Source organism: Balaenoptera borealis (assembly GCF_965194805.1).
Source record: "Balaenoptera borealis genome assembly, chromosome: 13".
Lineage (NCBI taxonomy): Eukaryota > Metazoa > Chordata > Mammalia > Artiodactyla > Balaenopteridae > Balaenoptera > Balaenoptera borealis.
The window spans coordinates 17,917,231-17,935,848 of record NC_138870.1 but is presented as its reverse complement, the minus strand read 5'-3'; the positions used below and the strand labels follow the sequence as shown (position 1 = coordinate 17,935,848).

Genomic DNA, 18,618 nt, shown 5'->3' with positions numbered 1-18,618 from the left:
ATGATTATTCAGGAAACTCTACAGCATCTATAGACAATCCATTAAAATTAACATAAATTCAGCAAGACTGCTGTATATGTATAACATTAGATGTTAATACTCTTCCAGTATTCCAGGAATTACTAAATAAGAAATGTAACAAAAATTCTTTTCACAATAGCAACAAATACTTTAAATATCTAGGAATAAGTCTAACAAAAGATAAGTAGTATATATATAGATTATAAATATAATACTGAAAGCTATATAAAAGAGGCCTAACTAAATTGAGATATATACCATGTTCTTGGATGGAAAGACTCACTAACAAAATTTCAGTTATCTGATTTGATATATAAATTCTATGCAATTTCAGTCAAACCAAAATTGGATGTTTCAGGAAACTATTCTAAGTAGAGCCAAGAAAAAATTTGATGGAAAAGTTGGAAATTTTCCTACCTAGTAACAGAGCTAATTATAAAACTATAATCAAGAAGACAGTCTTGTATTGAGTCAGGGATCAACAGACTTATGGAAAGATTTACACCTAAGTGATAAGTTAATATATGATAAACAGGGTATTACAAATAACTGGGTTAAGTATATATTGAATTAGTGCTGACTGGACAATTCATTATAATAATATAAAGAGATTGCTACCTGACCTTGTATTTTAAAAAATTGTATTTTAAGGATATGCCTTTTCTGGTCCAGCATGTAAGAAGCTAGAAGTATCCACTTCATCCTAACACCAAGTAAGAAGTTGAAAAATCAACAACTCTTCTTAGATCTGTCAGAAAGATGGGGTCATAGGGCAGACTGCTGTCCCCAAAATTGGAGAGACCAATAGGCAAATGCAGAGAATTGTGGCCAGCTGGAATAGAAATCCACAGCAATAAATCTCCTTGGGAACAAGTGTTATGGTAAGAAAAACCTGAACTATAAGTGACAGGAGGCTCAGCATCAGCAATTCTGAGAGATAAAAACTCCAGAGGGACCCAGTGATTGAGGGCACACACTCTCTTGTGAGTTTTACTTCAGGAGCTCAATTAGGTTCTCACAGTGAATATTGGAGAATAAAACTTGTGCTTGCAGCATGGGGAGGGGAAAGGGAACCATTTTGAAATACACCAGAGCCCTCTGTTTTTCTTAAGAAAGTCTGCTTTAAGGGGAAACTAGTAACCAGAGTCTAAACTGCTGGGGCATTATCAGAGCCCAACTGACCTGGGGGAAGGGAAATACCCAACTTCAGCTGTTCTAGCTATCCTGTCCCATCAATGAGGGATAGGGGGACTGAGAAGCACGTCTGAAGTTCACAGTCCAGAGGCATAGGCTCACTAAGAGCCTGAGACCCATAGGACTATAGAATACTTCCTCTCCCTCACACAATACCATCATATTACTAAAGGCCTATTTATAGCAGTTCCTTTTACCCAGTACATCATTTCTGGCTATGAAGGAAAAAAATTATAAGACATACTGAAAGTAAAAAGAAAAAGTTTTTGAAGAGACAGCAAGAATCAGAACCAGACATGGCAGAGATTTTGGAGTTGTCTGACTAGAAATTTAAGACAACTATGATTAAGATGCCAAGAGCTCTAATGGAAAAACTAAAGAGCATGCAAGAACAAATGGGTAATGTAAATCAGAGAGATGGAAATTCTGAGAAAGATCCCCCCCCAAAAAATGCTAGAGAACAAAAACATGGTAACAGAAATAAAGAATGCCTTTGATAGGCTTGTTGGTAGACTGGACACAGTTGAGGAAAGAATCTCTGAGCTTGAGGATATATCAATAGAAAACACCAAAACTTAAAGGCAAAGAGAAAATAAGACTGAAAAAAAAAAAAAAAACAGAACAGAATATCCAAGGACGTGGAACTATAAAAGGTGTAACATACAGGTAATGGGAATTCCAGAAAGAGAAGCAAGAGTCAAAGGAATAGAAGAAATATTTAAAATAATAACGACTGAGAATTTCTACCAAATTAATAACACACACCAAACCACAGATCCAGGAACCTAAGAGAACAATGAGCAGGATAAATGCCAAAAAAATCTAAACTAGACATATCATTTTCAAACTACAGAAAATCAAATATAAGAGATAATTTCTATAAAAAATCTCACCTTACTTATAGAGGAGGAAAATAAGAATTACATCTTATTTCTCTTCAGAAACCATGCAAACAAGAAAAGAGTGTAGAAAAAATTTTTGAAATGTTGAGAGAAAAAAACCCCACCAACCTAAAGTTCTGTACCCTGTGAAGTTATCCTTCAAAAGCAAGGAAGAAATACTTTCTCAGACAGACAAATATTGAGGAAATGTGTTTCCAGTAGACCTGCCTTTCATGAAATGTTAAAAGAAGCGCTTCAGAGAAAAAAATAATAATAAAACTCAGAAACTCAGATCCACATAAAGAAAGGATGAGCATCAGAGAAGAAATAAGTGATGGTAAATTTAAAACTTATTTTTCTTAATTGATCTAGCAGATAACAGTTTGTTCAAAATAATAATATCAAAAATGTGTTCAATGATGTATTCTTATGTATGTATGTTTGCTTATGTATTAGTGAAATAAAATGAATAATAACAGTGATACAAAGGATGGGAGGAAGGAATTCAAATTGAAAGACACAATCTGCCAACACTCACATAGGGAGATATAGATAATCTGTACCTATATCTGTTAAAGAAATTGAACCAATAATTAATATCCTTCCAAAACAGAAAGTACCAGGTCCATGTAGATTCACTGGTGAATTTTTCCAAACAGTTAATGAAGAAATTATAGTAATTCTCTACAGTCTCTTTCAGAAGATAGAGAGGGAACACTTCCTAATTCTACAAGTGCAACATCGCCCTAATACAAAAACCAGAAAAGGCATTACAAGAAAAGAAAACAACAAACTAATATCTCTCCTGAACATAGGTGCAAAAATCCTCAACAACATATTAGCAAATCAAATCCAACAATATGTAGAAATAATTGTACATTAAGACCAAGCGGGATTTATCCCAGGTTGGCAGGGCTGGTTCAGCATTAGAAAATCAATTAATGTAATCCATCATATCAACAGGCTAAAGAAGAAAAATCACATGATCATATCAATATATGCAGAAAAAGCATTTGACAAAACTCTACAACCAATCATGATTAAAAAAAAAAAAAAAAAAAAGAACCTCCATAAACTTGGAAGAGGGAGGAATGTCCTCAACTTGATAAAAAAAAAAAAAAAAAAACTACCAAAAAATACAGCTAATATCATACTTAATGGTAAGAAATTCAAAGCTTTTCCACTAAGATCAGGCACATGGCAAGGCTATCTCCTCTCACCATTGCTTTTCAATATTGTACAGGGAGTCCTACTTAATGCAATAGGACAAGAAAAGGAAATAAAGGTATACAGACTGGGAAGGAAGAAATAAAACTAGCTTTGTTCCCATAAGACATGATCATCTTTGTAGAAAATCTGAAAGAATTAACAAAAGAACTCCTGGAACTAATACATGATTATAGCAGGGTTGCAAGATACAGGGTTAATACACAGAAGTCAATCACTTTCCTATATGTCAGCAGTGAAAAACAGGAATTTAAAAACATGATACCATTTACATTAGCACCCCCTAAAATGAAATAAGTACAAATTTAACAAAATATGTACAAGATCTGTATGAAGAGAACTGTAAAACTCTGACTAAAGAAATCAAATAACTCAATAAATGGAGAGATATCCTATGTTCATGGATAGGAAGACTCAGTATTGTCAAGATGTCATTTCTTTCCTACTTGATCTATGCATTCAATACAATCTTAATCAAAATCACAGCAAGTTATTTGTGGATAGTGACAAACTGATTCTAAAGTTTTTGTGGACAAATAAAATACCCAGAATAACCAACAAGATATTGCAGAAAAACAAAGTTGGAAGACTGACACTACCCAATTTCAAGACATACTCTAAAGCCACAGTAATCAAGACAGTGTGACACTGGTGAAAGAATAGATAAATAGATACATGGAACAGAATAGATAGCCCAGAAACAGACTACATAAATACAGTTAACTGGTCTTTGAGAAAGGAATAAAGGCAATACAATAGAGCAAAGATAGTCTTTTCAATAAATGGTGCTGGAAGAACTTGACATCCACATGCAAAAAAAAAAACAAAAAAACAAAAAAACTGAATCTAGACACAGACTTTACAGTCTTCACAAAAACTCAAAAGGGATCACAGACCTAAATGTAAAATGCAAAACTATAAAACTTCCAGAAGATAACATAAGAGAAAACCTAGAAGACCGTGGGTTTGGTGATGACGTTTTAGATGCAACACCAAAAGCCGAATCCATGAAAGAAAAAATTGATAAGCTGGACTTTATTAAAATTAAAAATTTCTGCTCTATGAAAGATGATGTTAAGAGACTTAAAAGACAAACCACATACCAAGAGAAAATATTTGCAAAAACCATATCAGATAAAGGACTGTTATCCAAAATACACAAAGAACTCTTAAAACCCAACAATAAGAATACAAACAACCTGTTTAAAACATGGACCAAATACCTTGATGGACAGATCACCAAAGAAGATACACAGATGGCAAATAAACACACAAAAAGATGTTCAGCATCGTATGTCATCAGGAAACTGCAAATTAAGAAACAATGAAACACCACTACATATCTATTAGAATGGTCAAAATCCAAAACATTAAATGCTGCTGAGGGTGTGGAGAAACAAGAACTCTCATTTATTGTTGAACTCTCATTCCAAATGGTACAGCCACTTTGGAAGACAATTTGGTGGTACCGTACAAAACTAAACATATTCTTCCCATAAGACCCAGCAACTATGCTCCTTGGTATTTACCCAAAAGACTTGAAAATTTATGTCCCCACAAAAATCTGCACACACAGATGTTTATAGTAGCTTTCTTTATAATTGCCAAAACTTGGAAGCAATCAAGAAGTTCTTCACTCGATGAATAGATAAATAAACTAAGGTCCATTCAGAAATAGATTATTATTCAGTGCTAAAAAGAAATGAGTTATCCAGTCATGAAAAGACATGGAAGAACCTTAAATGCTTATTGCCATGTGAAAGAAGCCAATCTGAAAAGGCTACATACTGTATGATTCCAATTATATAACATTCTGAAGCAGGCAAAACTATGGAGACAGTAAAAAGATCAGTGGTTGCCAAGGGGTAGGGGGTAGGGATGGATAAATAGGCAGAGCACAGAGGATTTTTAGGGCATTAAAAGTGCTCTGTATGATACTATAATAGTGGATACATGTCATTATACATTTGTTCAATCCCACAGAGTATACAACACCAAGAGTGAGCCTTAACGTCAACTCTGGACTGTGGATGATAATGAGGTATCACTGTAAGTCATCAACTGTAATGAATGTACCACTCTGGTGGGGGATGTTGATAATGGGGGAGGCCGTGTATGTGTGGGGACAGGGGGGTTATGGGAAATCTTTGTACTTCTGCTCACTTTTGCCGTGAACCCCAAACTGCCTTAAAAAACAAAGTGTATCTGAAAACATCTATGTCAAGTTGACTAAATGCTAAAATGTAAAAAGCAAAAGTTTTAAATATTTAGAAGAAATTACATGGAAAAATATTTGAAACAGAATTAATATCTGCAAATATTAGTAGGTCTTGATAAGAAAACATTTTATTTTCTTGGAAACTCTGTCATTTTTGGAGAAGGAGTCCTTGTTACAAGAAAATACTTTACTTGGGAAGAAATTGAGTGTCCAGTAGGCAGATGTTAGATGATAATGCCAATTGATGTCAAAGGATAAATGAAATTGTTCTGCAAAAAAATAGAAGAATTTAAAGCTAGAGACAGAGGGTGGGAATGGGTCCAGAACTTTGGAAGGAAGGAATGTGAAGAGAGGCAAAAGGAGTAAATTAAAATTATGGTCAGGAAACCCGCTTTTCTGGAAAACTAGGGATTGCAAATAACTAGAACAAACCTGTGATGTTTGGGGTAAAGTTTTGCAGTGGAAGTCAGAGGACTTTTATTGCATCTAATCCAATAAACAATTTCTATCCTTAGAATGGTCTGGAAGAATTAATATGAATTTAGACTCAGGGCCCTTTTTTACTTCCTGTGCAACATTAGTACTCTCTATTAAATATAGATCCTCTCAAGTTTTGCATTGGGGTCTGGGAATCTAAGAAAAATTTGGACCAGATTCTTCCCAAGTCTCTTCAGCTACAAAATGTTTTTATACTATAATCTAGAGTGAGCAATAATCAATGAATCACTTCATATGTAATTTTCTATCTGCTCATTTCTTCTTCTTTCTGTAAGTCTGATTTACTCTTTTGATCTGCACCCAGCTTCCTCTTCATACTTGTTTCTTCTCCTGATGCAGTGTTACCCTTACCTTGACTCTCCATGGACTTTCATTCCATTTAGGGTTGTAGGCAGGGCAGTCATCAAGGAATAAATCAACTCTCCAGGCCTCTCTAATTACTTTATACAAGGTAGTGATATGATCAGGTGTTTTAGAAACTTGTTACACAAAGTGCAGCCCATTGATGAATAGCATCAACATGGTATTGGCGCTTGTTAGATATGCAGGATCTTATTTCCCTTCCTACAGAATCAGTCTATGCATTTTAACACAATTGTCCAGTCATTTGCGTGAACATTAATGTTTGACTAACACTGAACCAAGAAATCTTTTTCTGGTAGGGTGATGAAAGATGGATTTGGGAAGCAAAAGCCTGAAGGTAAAAGGTTACCTATTCACTCTTTTAATTCTTTCTCTGATATTTAGGGTAAGAACTGATATATACAGTATGAACTTGTATCATCAGGCCACCCAAGATGGCTCTTCTTTTGCTCTCTGTACATTCCCTGCTCAATCAGTGCCTGCTTCATCTACACCCTACTCACACTACCGACCTTCCTGTATACTTGCCCCTTCAGCTAGTGATTGTTCTAAATTTAGATCAGAACATCTCCACTAGGATAGCTTGTCAAAGCGGCAGTGAGGGGGCGTGCCACCTACTGGTTTCCCTGGTAACCAATGAGCCAACCTGAAGTCAATTCCCCCTATAACTGGTAATCTCCCCCTCCTCCCTGGGAGCGAAGACTGCCGCCATGTCCTGCCTGCCCTCAGCCGTACACGGTGGCGTGTTGCTCCAGGACCTTGCTTCAGACGTGTAAGTTCCTCCTATCCGTTAAACCATTGATGTTTCTGTCGCTAACTCTGAGTTCTTTCTTCGGTGTTGAAGCTGGACAAGCACAGGGCTTGCTGGCCTGCGGGTGCAGCCCAACAGAGCTAAAAAAGTAATTGTTGAAGAGCTGAGATATATTCCTTCACTCTTCTGAAGGTTTAAGTGAAGGTGAACCTGGAGCCATTAGAGATTTTACTATAGCATATATTTGAGTCTCAACAGGCAGAAAGGACCACAGAGACTATTAATTTTGTTTACTTCAAGAAGGAATCAAAGCCCCTTAGTTTATCAACTCAGGAAGCTAAGCGGGATTACACTCTTTAAAGTACTTCCAAAACAGTGACGAAAATCACTTGGTCTTTTCAAGTTCAAAGTGTACAGTCAATGGCTAACCAAAGACCTCGGAGAGTAGAATTTTTATTGCCTGCTTTGCTCTAGTGTTCTTGTTAGTAGAATCCCTTTATCTTCTTTCTAGGCCACTGGGCAGAAAAACCCATTTTATAGTTTAACTTCTTCTTAAATCATTACAGGATATTTTTCTAGAGCTTCTTTGGATTCTTCCAAATTTTGAATCACAGAGCTTCCAGGATGTATAACTCTTTTGTAAGGACATTTCCTACATACTTTTAACTCAAAATACCAGCGGCATCTCATGCTCTCTCCTAGAAAAGTCTCACTCTGAAAACTTGTGTGAGTCATATAATAGTGAACACCTGGGGCAGGCAGTTAATTGCTGTTTGCTGGGCGAGAACAAATTGCCTGTACTGTAGCACAAGGCCATGGCAAATTCTGTCCGAATAAGATTTTACAGATAGAGTCTGATCTTAGCAGACAACAGAATGCAGTGAGGATGTCATTTAGTCATGCCTAGACACCTTGTACTTAAAAGTAAAGTCAGGCATCTGCAATACCTACCAATTTCAAAACTACCATCAATAACTCCCACCAGTGAAGAAGAGATATCAAACCTTCTCTCTATCTGAGTGATGGTACTCTTCAGGTAGCCTTCTGCCAGTGCTTTGGCAAAGTAAACAAAAGACAGGGCACCCAAGAACACCTGAAAAATATGACAGGTCACACTTAGTCTAACTCCAGCCTGACGCATGACTGGAAATTTACTAAACAGAGAGACAAAAACACAAACCACGAACCAGGTAACAAGCCTGTTACCATTGAAGATTTCATTCAAGCAAAGTAATAGGCTTCTTCCCACCTCAAGCTCCTGTAGAGTTCTCAAAATTCAAATAGATTTTCATTCATAATGTATGTTGAACTCCTTTTTTTCCCCTTTTCTCCCCCTCTCCCCCAAAGGACATTCAAAGGTGTCTTGGCTTTGAAAAGAAGATTCATTGCATGGGGAAGCAGAGAGAGGAAGGAGCCATTGAAAGGTAAGAAAATAAAACAAAAACCATAAACCAAATACTTAACATCTTATCACAAGTCTAATACTCATTATTGTGTATTTCACAGCAATGGTTAATGTCCTAGCAGGGAACATAACAGACTGAAAAAGTAGAACTACTGTTCTTTGTGTTTAAGTTCATATTCAAGTTAAATTCATACTCAAATTCTTATTCAATGAAAAAAAATTTTTTTTTGATATCTGGCTTGTGTGTTTTGCTAGACCTGGGTCTGTGATGGAGTATCCATAAGGCAGATTATATGAAAAAAAAAAAAAACACATATGTATTTGTTGAGTGAATATTTGATGCAAGGAAAGTATAGGAGCTTGGAGTCACGTTGAGCACCATTTAAAAGGGAACCCTGTCCCTTACTGTGTGGCCAGGAAAGTCAAATTTTTCATTTATAGGATGGGAATAATATGGATGTTTCATAGATTAAATGTTACAACTGTGCATAGCATAACATCTGGTACATGGTAAATATTTAATAAATATCATTACCTCTCTCCTTTCTGTTTCGGAGGGGCATTCAAGTGAGCCAGGAAAGTAATATTTAGTAATTTAACCTACATAGTCAGGCAAAGATTGCTTTCACTGCCCAGCAAAGTGTGGTTTTCATAAATTGCATCTAAGATCACTTTTTAAAGTGGAAAAAATTTCTCCCTTCTAGCTATAGTGTGTAGAAAATAACTGGATCAAGAACTGAGAGCATGGACTCCAGCAAATTCTCTGACCTCTTTAGTTAAGCACTTATGGTTGTTTATCATTTAATTGTTTGTTACCTTTAGTTCACCACAGCAGGGTTGTTTCTCCTCTGAGGAGGGATATTCTGTTTTAAAGGAAGGCCTCCCAACAGGTTGCATTGAATTTTTGCTGAATAACTGGATATTTTCTTTGGATGAAGTGTCCATTATGAAAACATTCCTTGACTCTGATCTGTCAAAGTTGATTTTTAAAGTAAAAAAAAAAAAAAAAAAAAATTAATTCAAACCCATGCAGTTGATTAGATAATGTTTTTATTTCACAATAGATCACAATTCTGTAGACATAACTTGATGTGAAGTTCCCTCATTTTACCACAGTAAGTTGGCAAAGTTTTTCAATTAAAATCGACCAGGATATCTGATTAAGCAATCCTGCTCTTGGGACTCTGTAGCCAGCATTCTTTCTCAATCCCTCCAGTTTAAGCCTCATTATAGCAAAGAATAAATTTAAATGTTGCCTTTGGAATAAATAACGAGGAAGAATTTTGCTAACTTTGTGGTCTTGCCAGCTTAAACTAGAAGCAAGCAGGAAAGGAAGAAGAGGAATTCAGCCATTTGAATATTGATTCATTAGAATTAAGTCTTTAAAGCCTTTAAATCTATTATCTTAGCAGAATGAATAGAAAAGATTGATGCCCCTGGTAGATGCCTATATCACACTGTGATTCTTATACGTTTGTAGCATCCAAAGTAAGGCTTAAAATAAGGCAAAAAAAAAAAAAAAGACCAATCTGTGTATCATTTTAGCTTGACAAGTAGGGAAGCAGCATGATTTATGCCTCAGGCTTAGATTTCATTCAGCCAAAAGTAGTCTTTGGCCTGCCTTAAAGTAAGAAAGATGCCTTCCTTCCTATGTTTAATTTCCCACCTTCCCTTGTCCTTACCAAGCCCTGGACAAGTTCACATAATCTGAACCTATTTTCTTTTTGTTCATATCAATATTTACATATCCTATGCACCCATTTCTTTAGGATTCCATATAGCTCAGTGCCTTCCTGATAAAGTAATCTAAGTGAAGGGATTTAAAAGTAAAATAACTTCTGGATCACCCTAATGTTTACCAGATGATGCATTTGTACATTTATAGAGATCTTCTGTATTCCCATCACACTAACTGAAAGAATAACATCAGGGTAAAACTTAATGTACTGTGGTAGAAGTTTAGAGTTATTCTGTCTGTGTGTTTATTATCTTGACTTTATATAATGCATGTTCTGTGTTTACTCAACCTCGTCTTTCATAGTTTGAATTCATAGATAATGTCTCAAACTGAAAAATCAAGAAATAGCAGTATACACAATTTATTTTGAAATATGGAGCTAAATATCAGAAGAAAGACCTGAAAGATTTAAAAGTGGAGGGAGTGAGAAATGGGTTGAGAAGCATAGGGCAAGGACCTGTTTTGGTTTTTTGTTTTTAAACTTGTTATTAGACTTTTAGATTATTCAATTTCATAAACATGCATAAATTTACTTTTTAAAAATGGACAAAGGAAAGTGAGGAAAACAGAAAAAATTTTAAAGCCAAAAAACTAAACAAAGAGCAAAGAATTCTAAACAAGAGCAAAAGACAAAGATACAGGAATACAGTATTAGTAAGATCTAAACACAGATGTTTAGGAGAATACAAAATAAAAATTATGCAAAATATATAGAAATAACTATAAAGTCTTGACAAAATGGATAACTTTCTAGCAAATATAAATTACCTGTATTGATACAAACCAGGAGAGAAACATAGCTAGGGAAGACATTAACAAAAATACTCTAAAACTATTCCCTAAATAAAAATAGTAAGGATAGATGATGTAACTGGAGTGCTTTATCAAGGAATACCCTTCAAGGAAAAATAGCAGATAATGGAAACAGATGCTAATAGTCTCCATTCATTTGACCAAGCCAGAATTATCTTGATAACAAAATCTCATTAAGACAACACAAAAAGGAAAACTGCAGAGCCAACCTAAAGATGCTAAAATCCTAAATAAAATACTAGCAAATACAAATTAATTAAAATTCTATAATTAAGATTTTTAAAAAATATAACAATTGATTAATTAGGAAGTCTGTTCACCTAAATCATCACATTAAAAATTCAAAATGTTGGGGCTTCCCTGGTGGTGCAGTGGTTGGGAATCCGCCTGCCAATGCAGGGGACGTGGGTTCAGGCCCTGGTCCGGGAGGATCCCACATGCCACAGAGCGGCTGGGCCCATATGCCGCAGCTCCTGAGCCTGCGCTCTGGAGCCCGTGCTCTGCAACGGGAGAGGCCACTGCGGTGAGAGACCCGTGCACTGTGGCGAGGAGTGGCCCCCGCTTGCTGCAACTGGAGAGAGCCGGTGCACAGCAGTGAGGACCCAATGCAGCCAAAAATAAATAAATAAAATAAATAAATTCAAAAAAAATTCAAAATGTTACATATGTATATCAAAACATCACATTGTATACCTTAAATATATACAATTTTTATTGTCAGTCACATTTCAATAAAGCTAGAAGAAATTCAAAATGAAAAATAATAAAATTTCAGTAGATGCAATACATCAGGTGATAAAAGTCAACAGCCATTCATGACTCAAAAAAAAAAAAAACTAAGAAATTCAGTATATAGATATTGATACCAACAGCCAACTTCCTATATCCACTGAATCACTAAAACTAGGTTTTCAGAAAAATATTTTGCCAGAACAGTGAAAGGGTATTTGGGAAGCAATGGATTGAATAGGTCTCTTTACTACAAAAATACTGAGTACCTTTAATTAAAATCCTGTAGAGACTCATTGCTTATAAAAAATTTAAAAAAAATCAAAACAACAAAAAGACCTAAATGTCCAACAAATTATGGTATACTCACACAATGAAATCTTTGAAACCATTAGAAATTAGTGTAAAGAAGTAAATATAGTCATATAGAACTATTTTTATTACAGAGTTGATTTTAAAAATACAAGACTTCAAAGCAATATATATATAACACTCTATTTTATAATAGAAACACACATACATTCACAGGTGTGTATACATAGAAGCAAAGCTTCAGAAAGTTTATAAAGAATAGGTTAACACATTATTTCTGGCTGGTGACACTGCAGATGATTTTTTTTTAATGTTTTGTGTATCCATATTTTCTAATTTTTCTATAATGAATGTACATTTCTTATACGAAAAAATATTTTAAATATAAAAGATATAGAAATATCACAAAGCAAGAAATACATACCAGAAAGATTTTTAAAATACAAAATAAATAACATCAAATTTATAGTGTAAAATGCAATTCTCTTCCACAAATTAAACTATGTAATACAAGCTGGCCTACTGTTTTAGGAAATCAGATATATTATTTCTGTTCAGTCATAATATTAAACCCAGTGAACAGAAAATGCAAATAAATTGTTTAATAATAAAATACACTATCGGGGAGGGGACCTTCAAGATGGCAGAGGAGTAAGACGTGGAGATCACCTTCCTCCCTACAAATACATCAAAAGTACATCTACATGTGGAACAACTCCTACAGAACACCTACTGAATGCTTGCAGAAGACCTCAGACTTCCCAAAAGGCAAGAAACTCCCCACATACCTGGGTAGGACAAGGAGAAAAAAGAAAAAACAGAGACAAAAGAATAGGGACGGGACCTGCACCAGTGGTAGGGAGCTGTGAAGGAGGAAAAGCTTCCACACACTAGGAAGGCCCTTTACTGGTGGAGATGGGGTGGGGGAGGGGGGAAGCTTTGGAGCCACCAAGGAGAATGCAGCAACGGGTGCAGAGGGCAAAGCGGAGAGATTCCCACATGGAGGATCAGTGCCAACCAGCGCTCACCAGCCCGAGAGGCTTGTCTGCTCACCCACGAAGGCTGGTGGGGGCTGGGAGCTGAGGCTCGGGCTTCGGAGGTCAGACACCAGGGAGAGGACTGGGGTTGGCTGCGTGAACACAGCCTGAAGGGGGCTAGTGTGCCACAGCTAGCCAGGAGGGAGTCTGGGAAAATGTCTGGACCTGCCAAAGAGGCAAGAGACCATTGTTTCGGGGTGCGTGAGGAGAGGGGATTCAGAGCACAGCCTAAACGAGCTCCAGAGATGGGCACGAGCCGCAGCTATCAGCACGGACCACAGAGACGGGCATGAGAGGCTAAGGCTGCTGCTGCAGCCACCAAGAAGCCTGTGTGCAAGCACAGGTCACTCTCCACACCGCCCCTCCCGGGAGCCTGTGCAGCCCACCACTGCCAGGGTCCCGTGATCCAGGGACAACTTCCCCAGGAGAACACATGGCACGCCTTATGCTGTTGCAACGTCACGCCGGCCTCTGCCGCCGCAGACTCATCCCGTATTCAGTACCCCTCCCCACTCTCCCCACCCCGGCCTGAGTGAGCCAGAGCCCCCTAAGCAGCTGCTCCTTTAACCCCGTCCTGTCTGGGTGGAGAACACACGCCCTCAGGTGACTTACATGCGGAGGCGGGGCCAAATCCAAAGCTGAACCCCAGGAGCTGTGCAAACAAAGAAGAGAAAGGGAAATCTCTCCCAGCAGCCTCAGAAGCAGCGGATTAAAGCTCCACAAACAACTTGATGTACCCTGCATCTGTGGAATATCTGAATAGACAACAAATCATCCCAAAATTGACGGTGGACTTTGGGAGCAACTGTAGACTTGGGATTTGCTTTCTGCATCTAATTTGTTTCTGGTTTTATGTTTATCTTAGTTTAGTATTTAGAGCTTATTATCATTGGTAGATTTGTTTGTTGATTTGGTTGCTCTATTCCTCTTTTTAATTACTTTTTTACTTTTTTATTCTAATAACTTTATATATTTTATTATTTTTTTCTTTCTTTCTTTTTCTTTTTTCTCCCTTTTCTTCTGAGCCATGTGGCTGACAGGGTCTTGGTGCTCTGGCCAGGTGTCAGGCCTGAGCCTCTGAGGTGGGAGAGCTGAGTTCAGGACATTGGTCCACCAGAGACCTCCTGGCCCCATGTAATATCAATCAGCAAGATCTCTCCTAGAGATCTCCGTCTCAATGCTAAGACCCAGCTCCACTCAACAACCAGCAAACTCCAGTGCTGGACACCCCATGCCAAAAACTAGCAAGACAGGAACACAACCCCACCCATTAGCAGAGAGGCTGCCTAAAATCATAATAAGTTCACAGACACCCCAAAACACACCACCGGACGTGGTCCTGCCCACTAGAAAGACTAGATCCAGCCTCATCCACCAGAACACAGGCACCAGTTCCCTCCACCAAGAAGCCGACACAACCCACTGAACCAACCTTAGCCACTGGGGGCAGACACCAAAAACAATGGGAAATATGAACCTGCAGCCTGCGAAAAGGAGACCCCAAAGACAGTAAGTTAAGCAAAATGAGAAGACAGAGAAACACACAGCAGATGAAGGAGCAAGGTAGAAACCCACCAGACCAAACAAATGAAGAGGAAATAGGCAGTCTACCTGAAAAAGAATTCAGAGTAATGATAGTAAAGATATCCAAAATCTTGGAAATAGAATGGAGAAAATACAAGAAACATTTAACAAGGACCTAGAAGAACTAAAGAGCAAACAATGATGAACAACATAATAAATGAAATTAAAACTTCTCTAGAAGGAATCAATAGTAGAATAACTGAGGCAGAAGAACAGGTAAGTGACCTGGAAGATAAAATAGTGGAAGTAACTACTGCAGAGCAGAATAAAGAAAAAAGAATGAAAAGAATTGAGGACATTCTCAGCCTTCTCAAACTCTTCCAAAATATAGCAGAGGGAGGAACACTCCCAAACTCATTCTAAGAGGCTACCATCACCCTGAGACCAAAAGCAGACAAAGATGTCACAAAGAAAGAAAACTACAGGCCAATATCACTGATGAACATAGATGCAAAAATCCTCAACAAAATACTAGCAAATAGAATCCAACAGCACATTAAAAGGATCATACACCATGATCAAGTGGGGTTTATCCCAGGAATGCAAGGACTCTTCAATATATGCAAATCAATCAATGTGATACACCATATTAACAAATTGAAGGATAAAAACCATATGATAATCTCAATAGATGCAGAAAAAGCTTTTGACAAAATTCAACATCCATTTATGATAAAAACCCTCCAGAAAGTAGGCATAGAGGGAACTTTCCTCAACATAATAAAGGCCATATATGACAAACCCACAGCCAACATCATTCTCAGTGGTGAAAAACTGAAACCATTTCCACTAAGTTCAGGAATAAGACAAGGTTGCTCACTCTCACCACTATTATTCAACATAGTTTTGGAAGTTTTAGCCACAGCAATCAAAGAAGAAAAAGAAATAAAAGGAGTCCACACTGGAAAAGAAAAAGTAAAGCTGTCACTGTTTGCAGATGACATGATGCTATACATAGAGAATCCTAAGGATGCTACCAGAAAACTACTAGGACTAATCAATGAATTTGGTAAAGTAGCAGGATACAAAATTAATGCACAGAAATCTCTTGCATTCCTGTATACTAATGATGAACAATCTGAAAGAGAAATTAAGGAAACACTCCCATTTACCATTGCAACAAAAAGAATAAAATACCTAGGGATAAACCCACCTAAGGAGAGAAAATACCTGTATGCAGAAAACTATAAGACACTGATGAAAGAAATTAAAGATGATACAAACAAATGGAGAGATATACCATGTTCGTGGAGTGGAAGAATCAACATTGTGAAAATGACTGTACTACCCAAAGCAATCTACAGATTCAATTCAATCACTATCAAACTACCAATGGCATTTTTCACAGAACTAGAACAAAACATTTCACAATTTTTATGGAAACACAAAAGACCCCGAATAGCCAAAGCAATCTTGAGGAAGAAAAACGGAGCTGGTGGAATCAGGCTCCCTGACTTCAGACTATACTACAAAGTTACTGTAATCAAGAGAGTATGGTACTGGCACAGAAACAGAAATATAAATCAATGGAACAGGATAGAAAGCCCAGAGATAAACCATGCACATATGGCCATCTTATCTTTGATAAAGGAGGCAAGAACATACAATGGAGAAAAGACAGCCTCTTCAATAAGTGGTGCTATGAAAAATGGGCAACTACATGTAAAAGAATGAAATTAGAACACTCCCTAACACCATACACAAAAACTCAAAATGGATTAAACACCTAAATGTAAGGCCAGACACTATAAAACTCTTAGAGGAAAACGTAGGCAGAACACTCTATGACATAAATCACAGCAAGATCCTTTTTGACCCACCTCCTTGAAAAATGGAAATAAAAACAAAAATAAGCAAATGGGACCTAATGAAACTTAAAAGCTTCCGCAGAGCAAAGAAAACCATAAACAAGATGAAAAGACCACCCTCAGAATGGGAGAAAATATTTACAAATGAAGCAACTGACAAAGGATTAATCTCCAAAATATACAAGCAGCTCCTGCAGCTCAATATCAAAAAAACAAAAAACCCAATCCAAAGCTGAGCAGAAGACCTAAACAGACATTTCTCCAAAGAAGATATACGGATTGCCAACAAACACATGAAAGGTTGCTCAACATCACTAATCATTAGAGAAATGCAAATCAAAACTACAATGAGGTATCACCTCACACCAGTCAGAATGGCCATCATCAAAAAATCTACAAACCATAAATGTTGGAGAGGGTGTGGAGAAAAGAGAACCCTCTTGCACTGTTGGTGGGAATGTAAATTGATACAGCCACTATGGAGAACAGTATGGAGGATCCTTAAAAAACTAAAAATAGAACTACCATATGACCCAGTAATCCCACTACTGGGCATATACCCTGAGAAAACCGTAATTCCAAAAGAGTCATGTACCACAGTGTTCACTGCAGCTCTATTTACAGTAGCCAGGACATGGAAGCAGCCTAAGTGTCCATCAACAGATAAATGGATAAAGAAGATGTGGCACATATATACATTGGAATATTACTCAGCCATAAAAAGAAATGAAATTGAGTCATTTGTAGCAAGGAGGATGGACCTGGAGACTGTCATACAGAGTGAAGTAAGTCAGAAAAAGAAAAACAAATACCGTATGCTAACTCATATATATGGAATCTAAAAAAAAAAAAAAAAAATTGTTCTGAAGAACCTAGGGGCAGGGCAGGAACAAATTCGCAGATGTAGAGAATGGACTTGAGGACAGGAGGAGGGGGTTAGGTAAGCTGGGACGAAGTGAGAGAGTGGCATGTACATATATACACTACCAAATGTAAAATAGATAGCTAGTGGGAAGCAGCCACATAGTACAGGGAGATCAGCTCAGGGCTTTGTGACCACCTAGAGGGGTGGGATAGGGAGGGTGGGAGGGAGACGCAAGAGGAAGTGGATATGGAGATATATATATATATATTACATATAGCTGATTCACTTTGTTATACAGCAGAAACTAACACACCATTGTAAAGCAATTATACTCCAATAAAGATGTTTTAAAAAATTAAGTAAAATAAATAGGTTTTTAAAAAAAAATCTCTCTTTGGCTGCAGTAGGAAGAATGGATTAAGATAATCCAGAGTACCTTAAGGACCCTCTCTGAATTGAAAAAGAAAATAAAAATATGTGTATATTGATGAGTGTTCTTTAATAAATGCAACACTATTAAAAAAATACAGTATCAGTTATACTAAAAATATCTTTAAAAATTCAAAGGGTCATATCTAGAATACTAATGCTAAAGAGGGAAAAAAATGTTGAAAATAATATTAAAAGCTTGGGACATCAAAACACAATGTCTTCTTATATTTACAGGTATTGTCACAAAAATCACTCTAACTCGAATCCAGAAGTGATAATAAAAACAAGAGAACACCTAGCTGATGTTGTGTTAGGGCAAAATAACATCCAGATTAAAATACTGACACTACATTGTTTTACTGAAAATACAGTTTCATCTTGATGGCTAATTTGCATATCCTCTCAAGTATAGTATGTTTCAAGGAGGCTAGGCTACGTTTTTGAGCACTGAGCTATTCATCCATCTGTGAAAAGAAGGGGAAAGGCGACGCTCAGTGACATGAATGGAGAGAGCCTCCGGGCTTGCGGGCGCTCTCTCTCTCTCCCCCCCCCCCCCATTAACAATTGCAGAAGTAGAGTGAACGCAGTTATTTAGCAGGATTTGCATTTGTCAAATCCTTACTTGTTCTCCCACCACTTGAACAGATTTCCACAAAGTTTTCCTCCAACACCCTGGGTTGGAGTTTTACTTACTCTGGAGGCCAGAGAAAAATCAGCCAGTTTCTCTTCACTTCAGTTCCAA

The 18,618-nt window shown here is 37.1% G+C and overlaps 1 protein-coding gene across 6 annotated transcripts in view; it reads right to left on the bottom strand.

Moving 5' to 3' along the window:
- The window catches only part of SLCO1C1 (solute carrier organic anion transporter family member 1C1), a 62,445-nt gene that overhangs the window by 38,292 nt on the left and 5,535 nt on the right, over nt 1-18,618 (bottom strand). For 5 of the 6 annotated variants that reach the window (XM_082351976.1, XM_082351971.1, XM_082351972.1 and 2 more), the window contains exons 2-3: nt 9,375-9,523; nt 8,105-8,246 (exon numbers count right to left, since the gene is read on the bottom strand). In XM_082351976.1, coding sequence (XP_082208102.1) covers nt 8,105-8,246; nt 9,375-9,503 — 271 coding nt within the window. In that variant the 5' untranslated portion in view covers nt 9,504-9,523. Of the gene's footprint in view, nt 1-8,104; nt 8,247-9,374; nt 9,524-18,618 lie in introns of those variants that run through there. The other variant, XM_082351975.1, reaches the window with a different exon arrangement.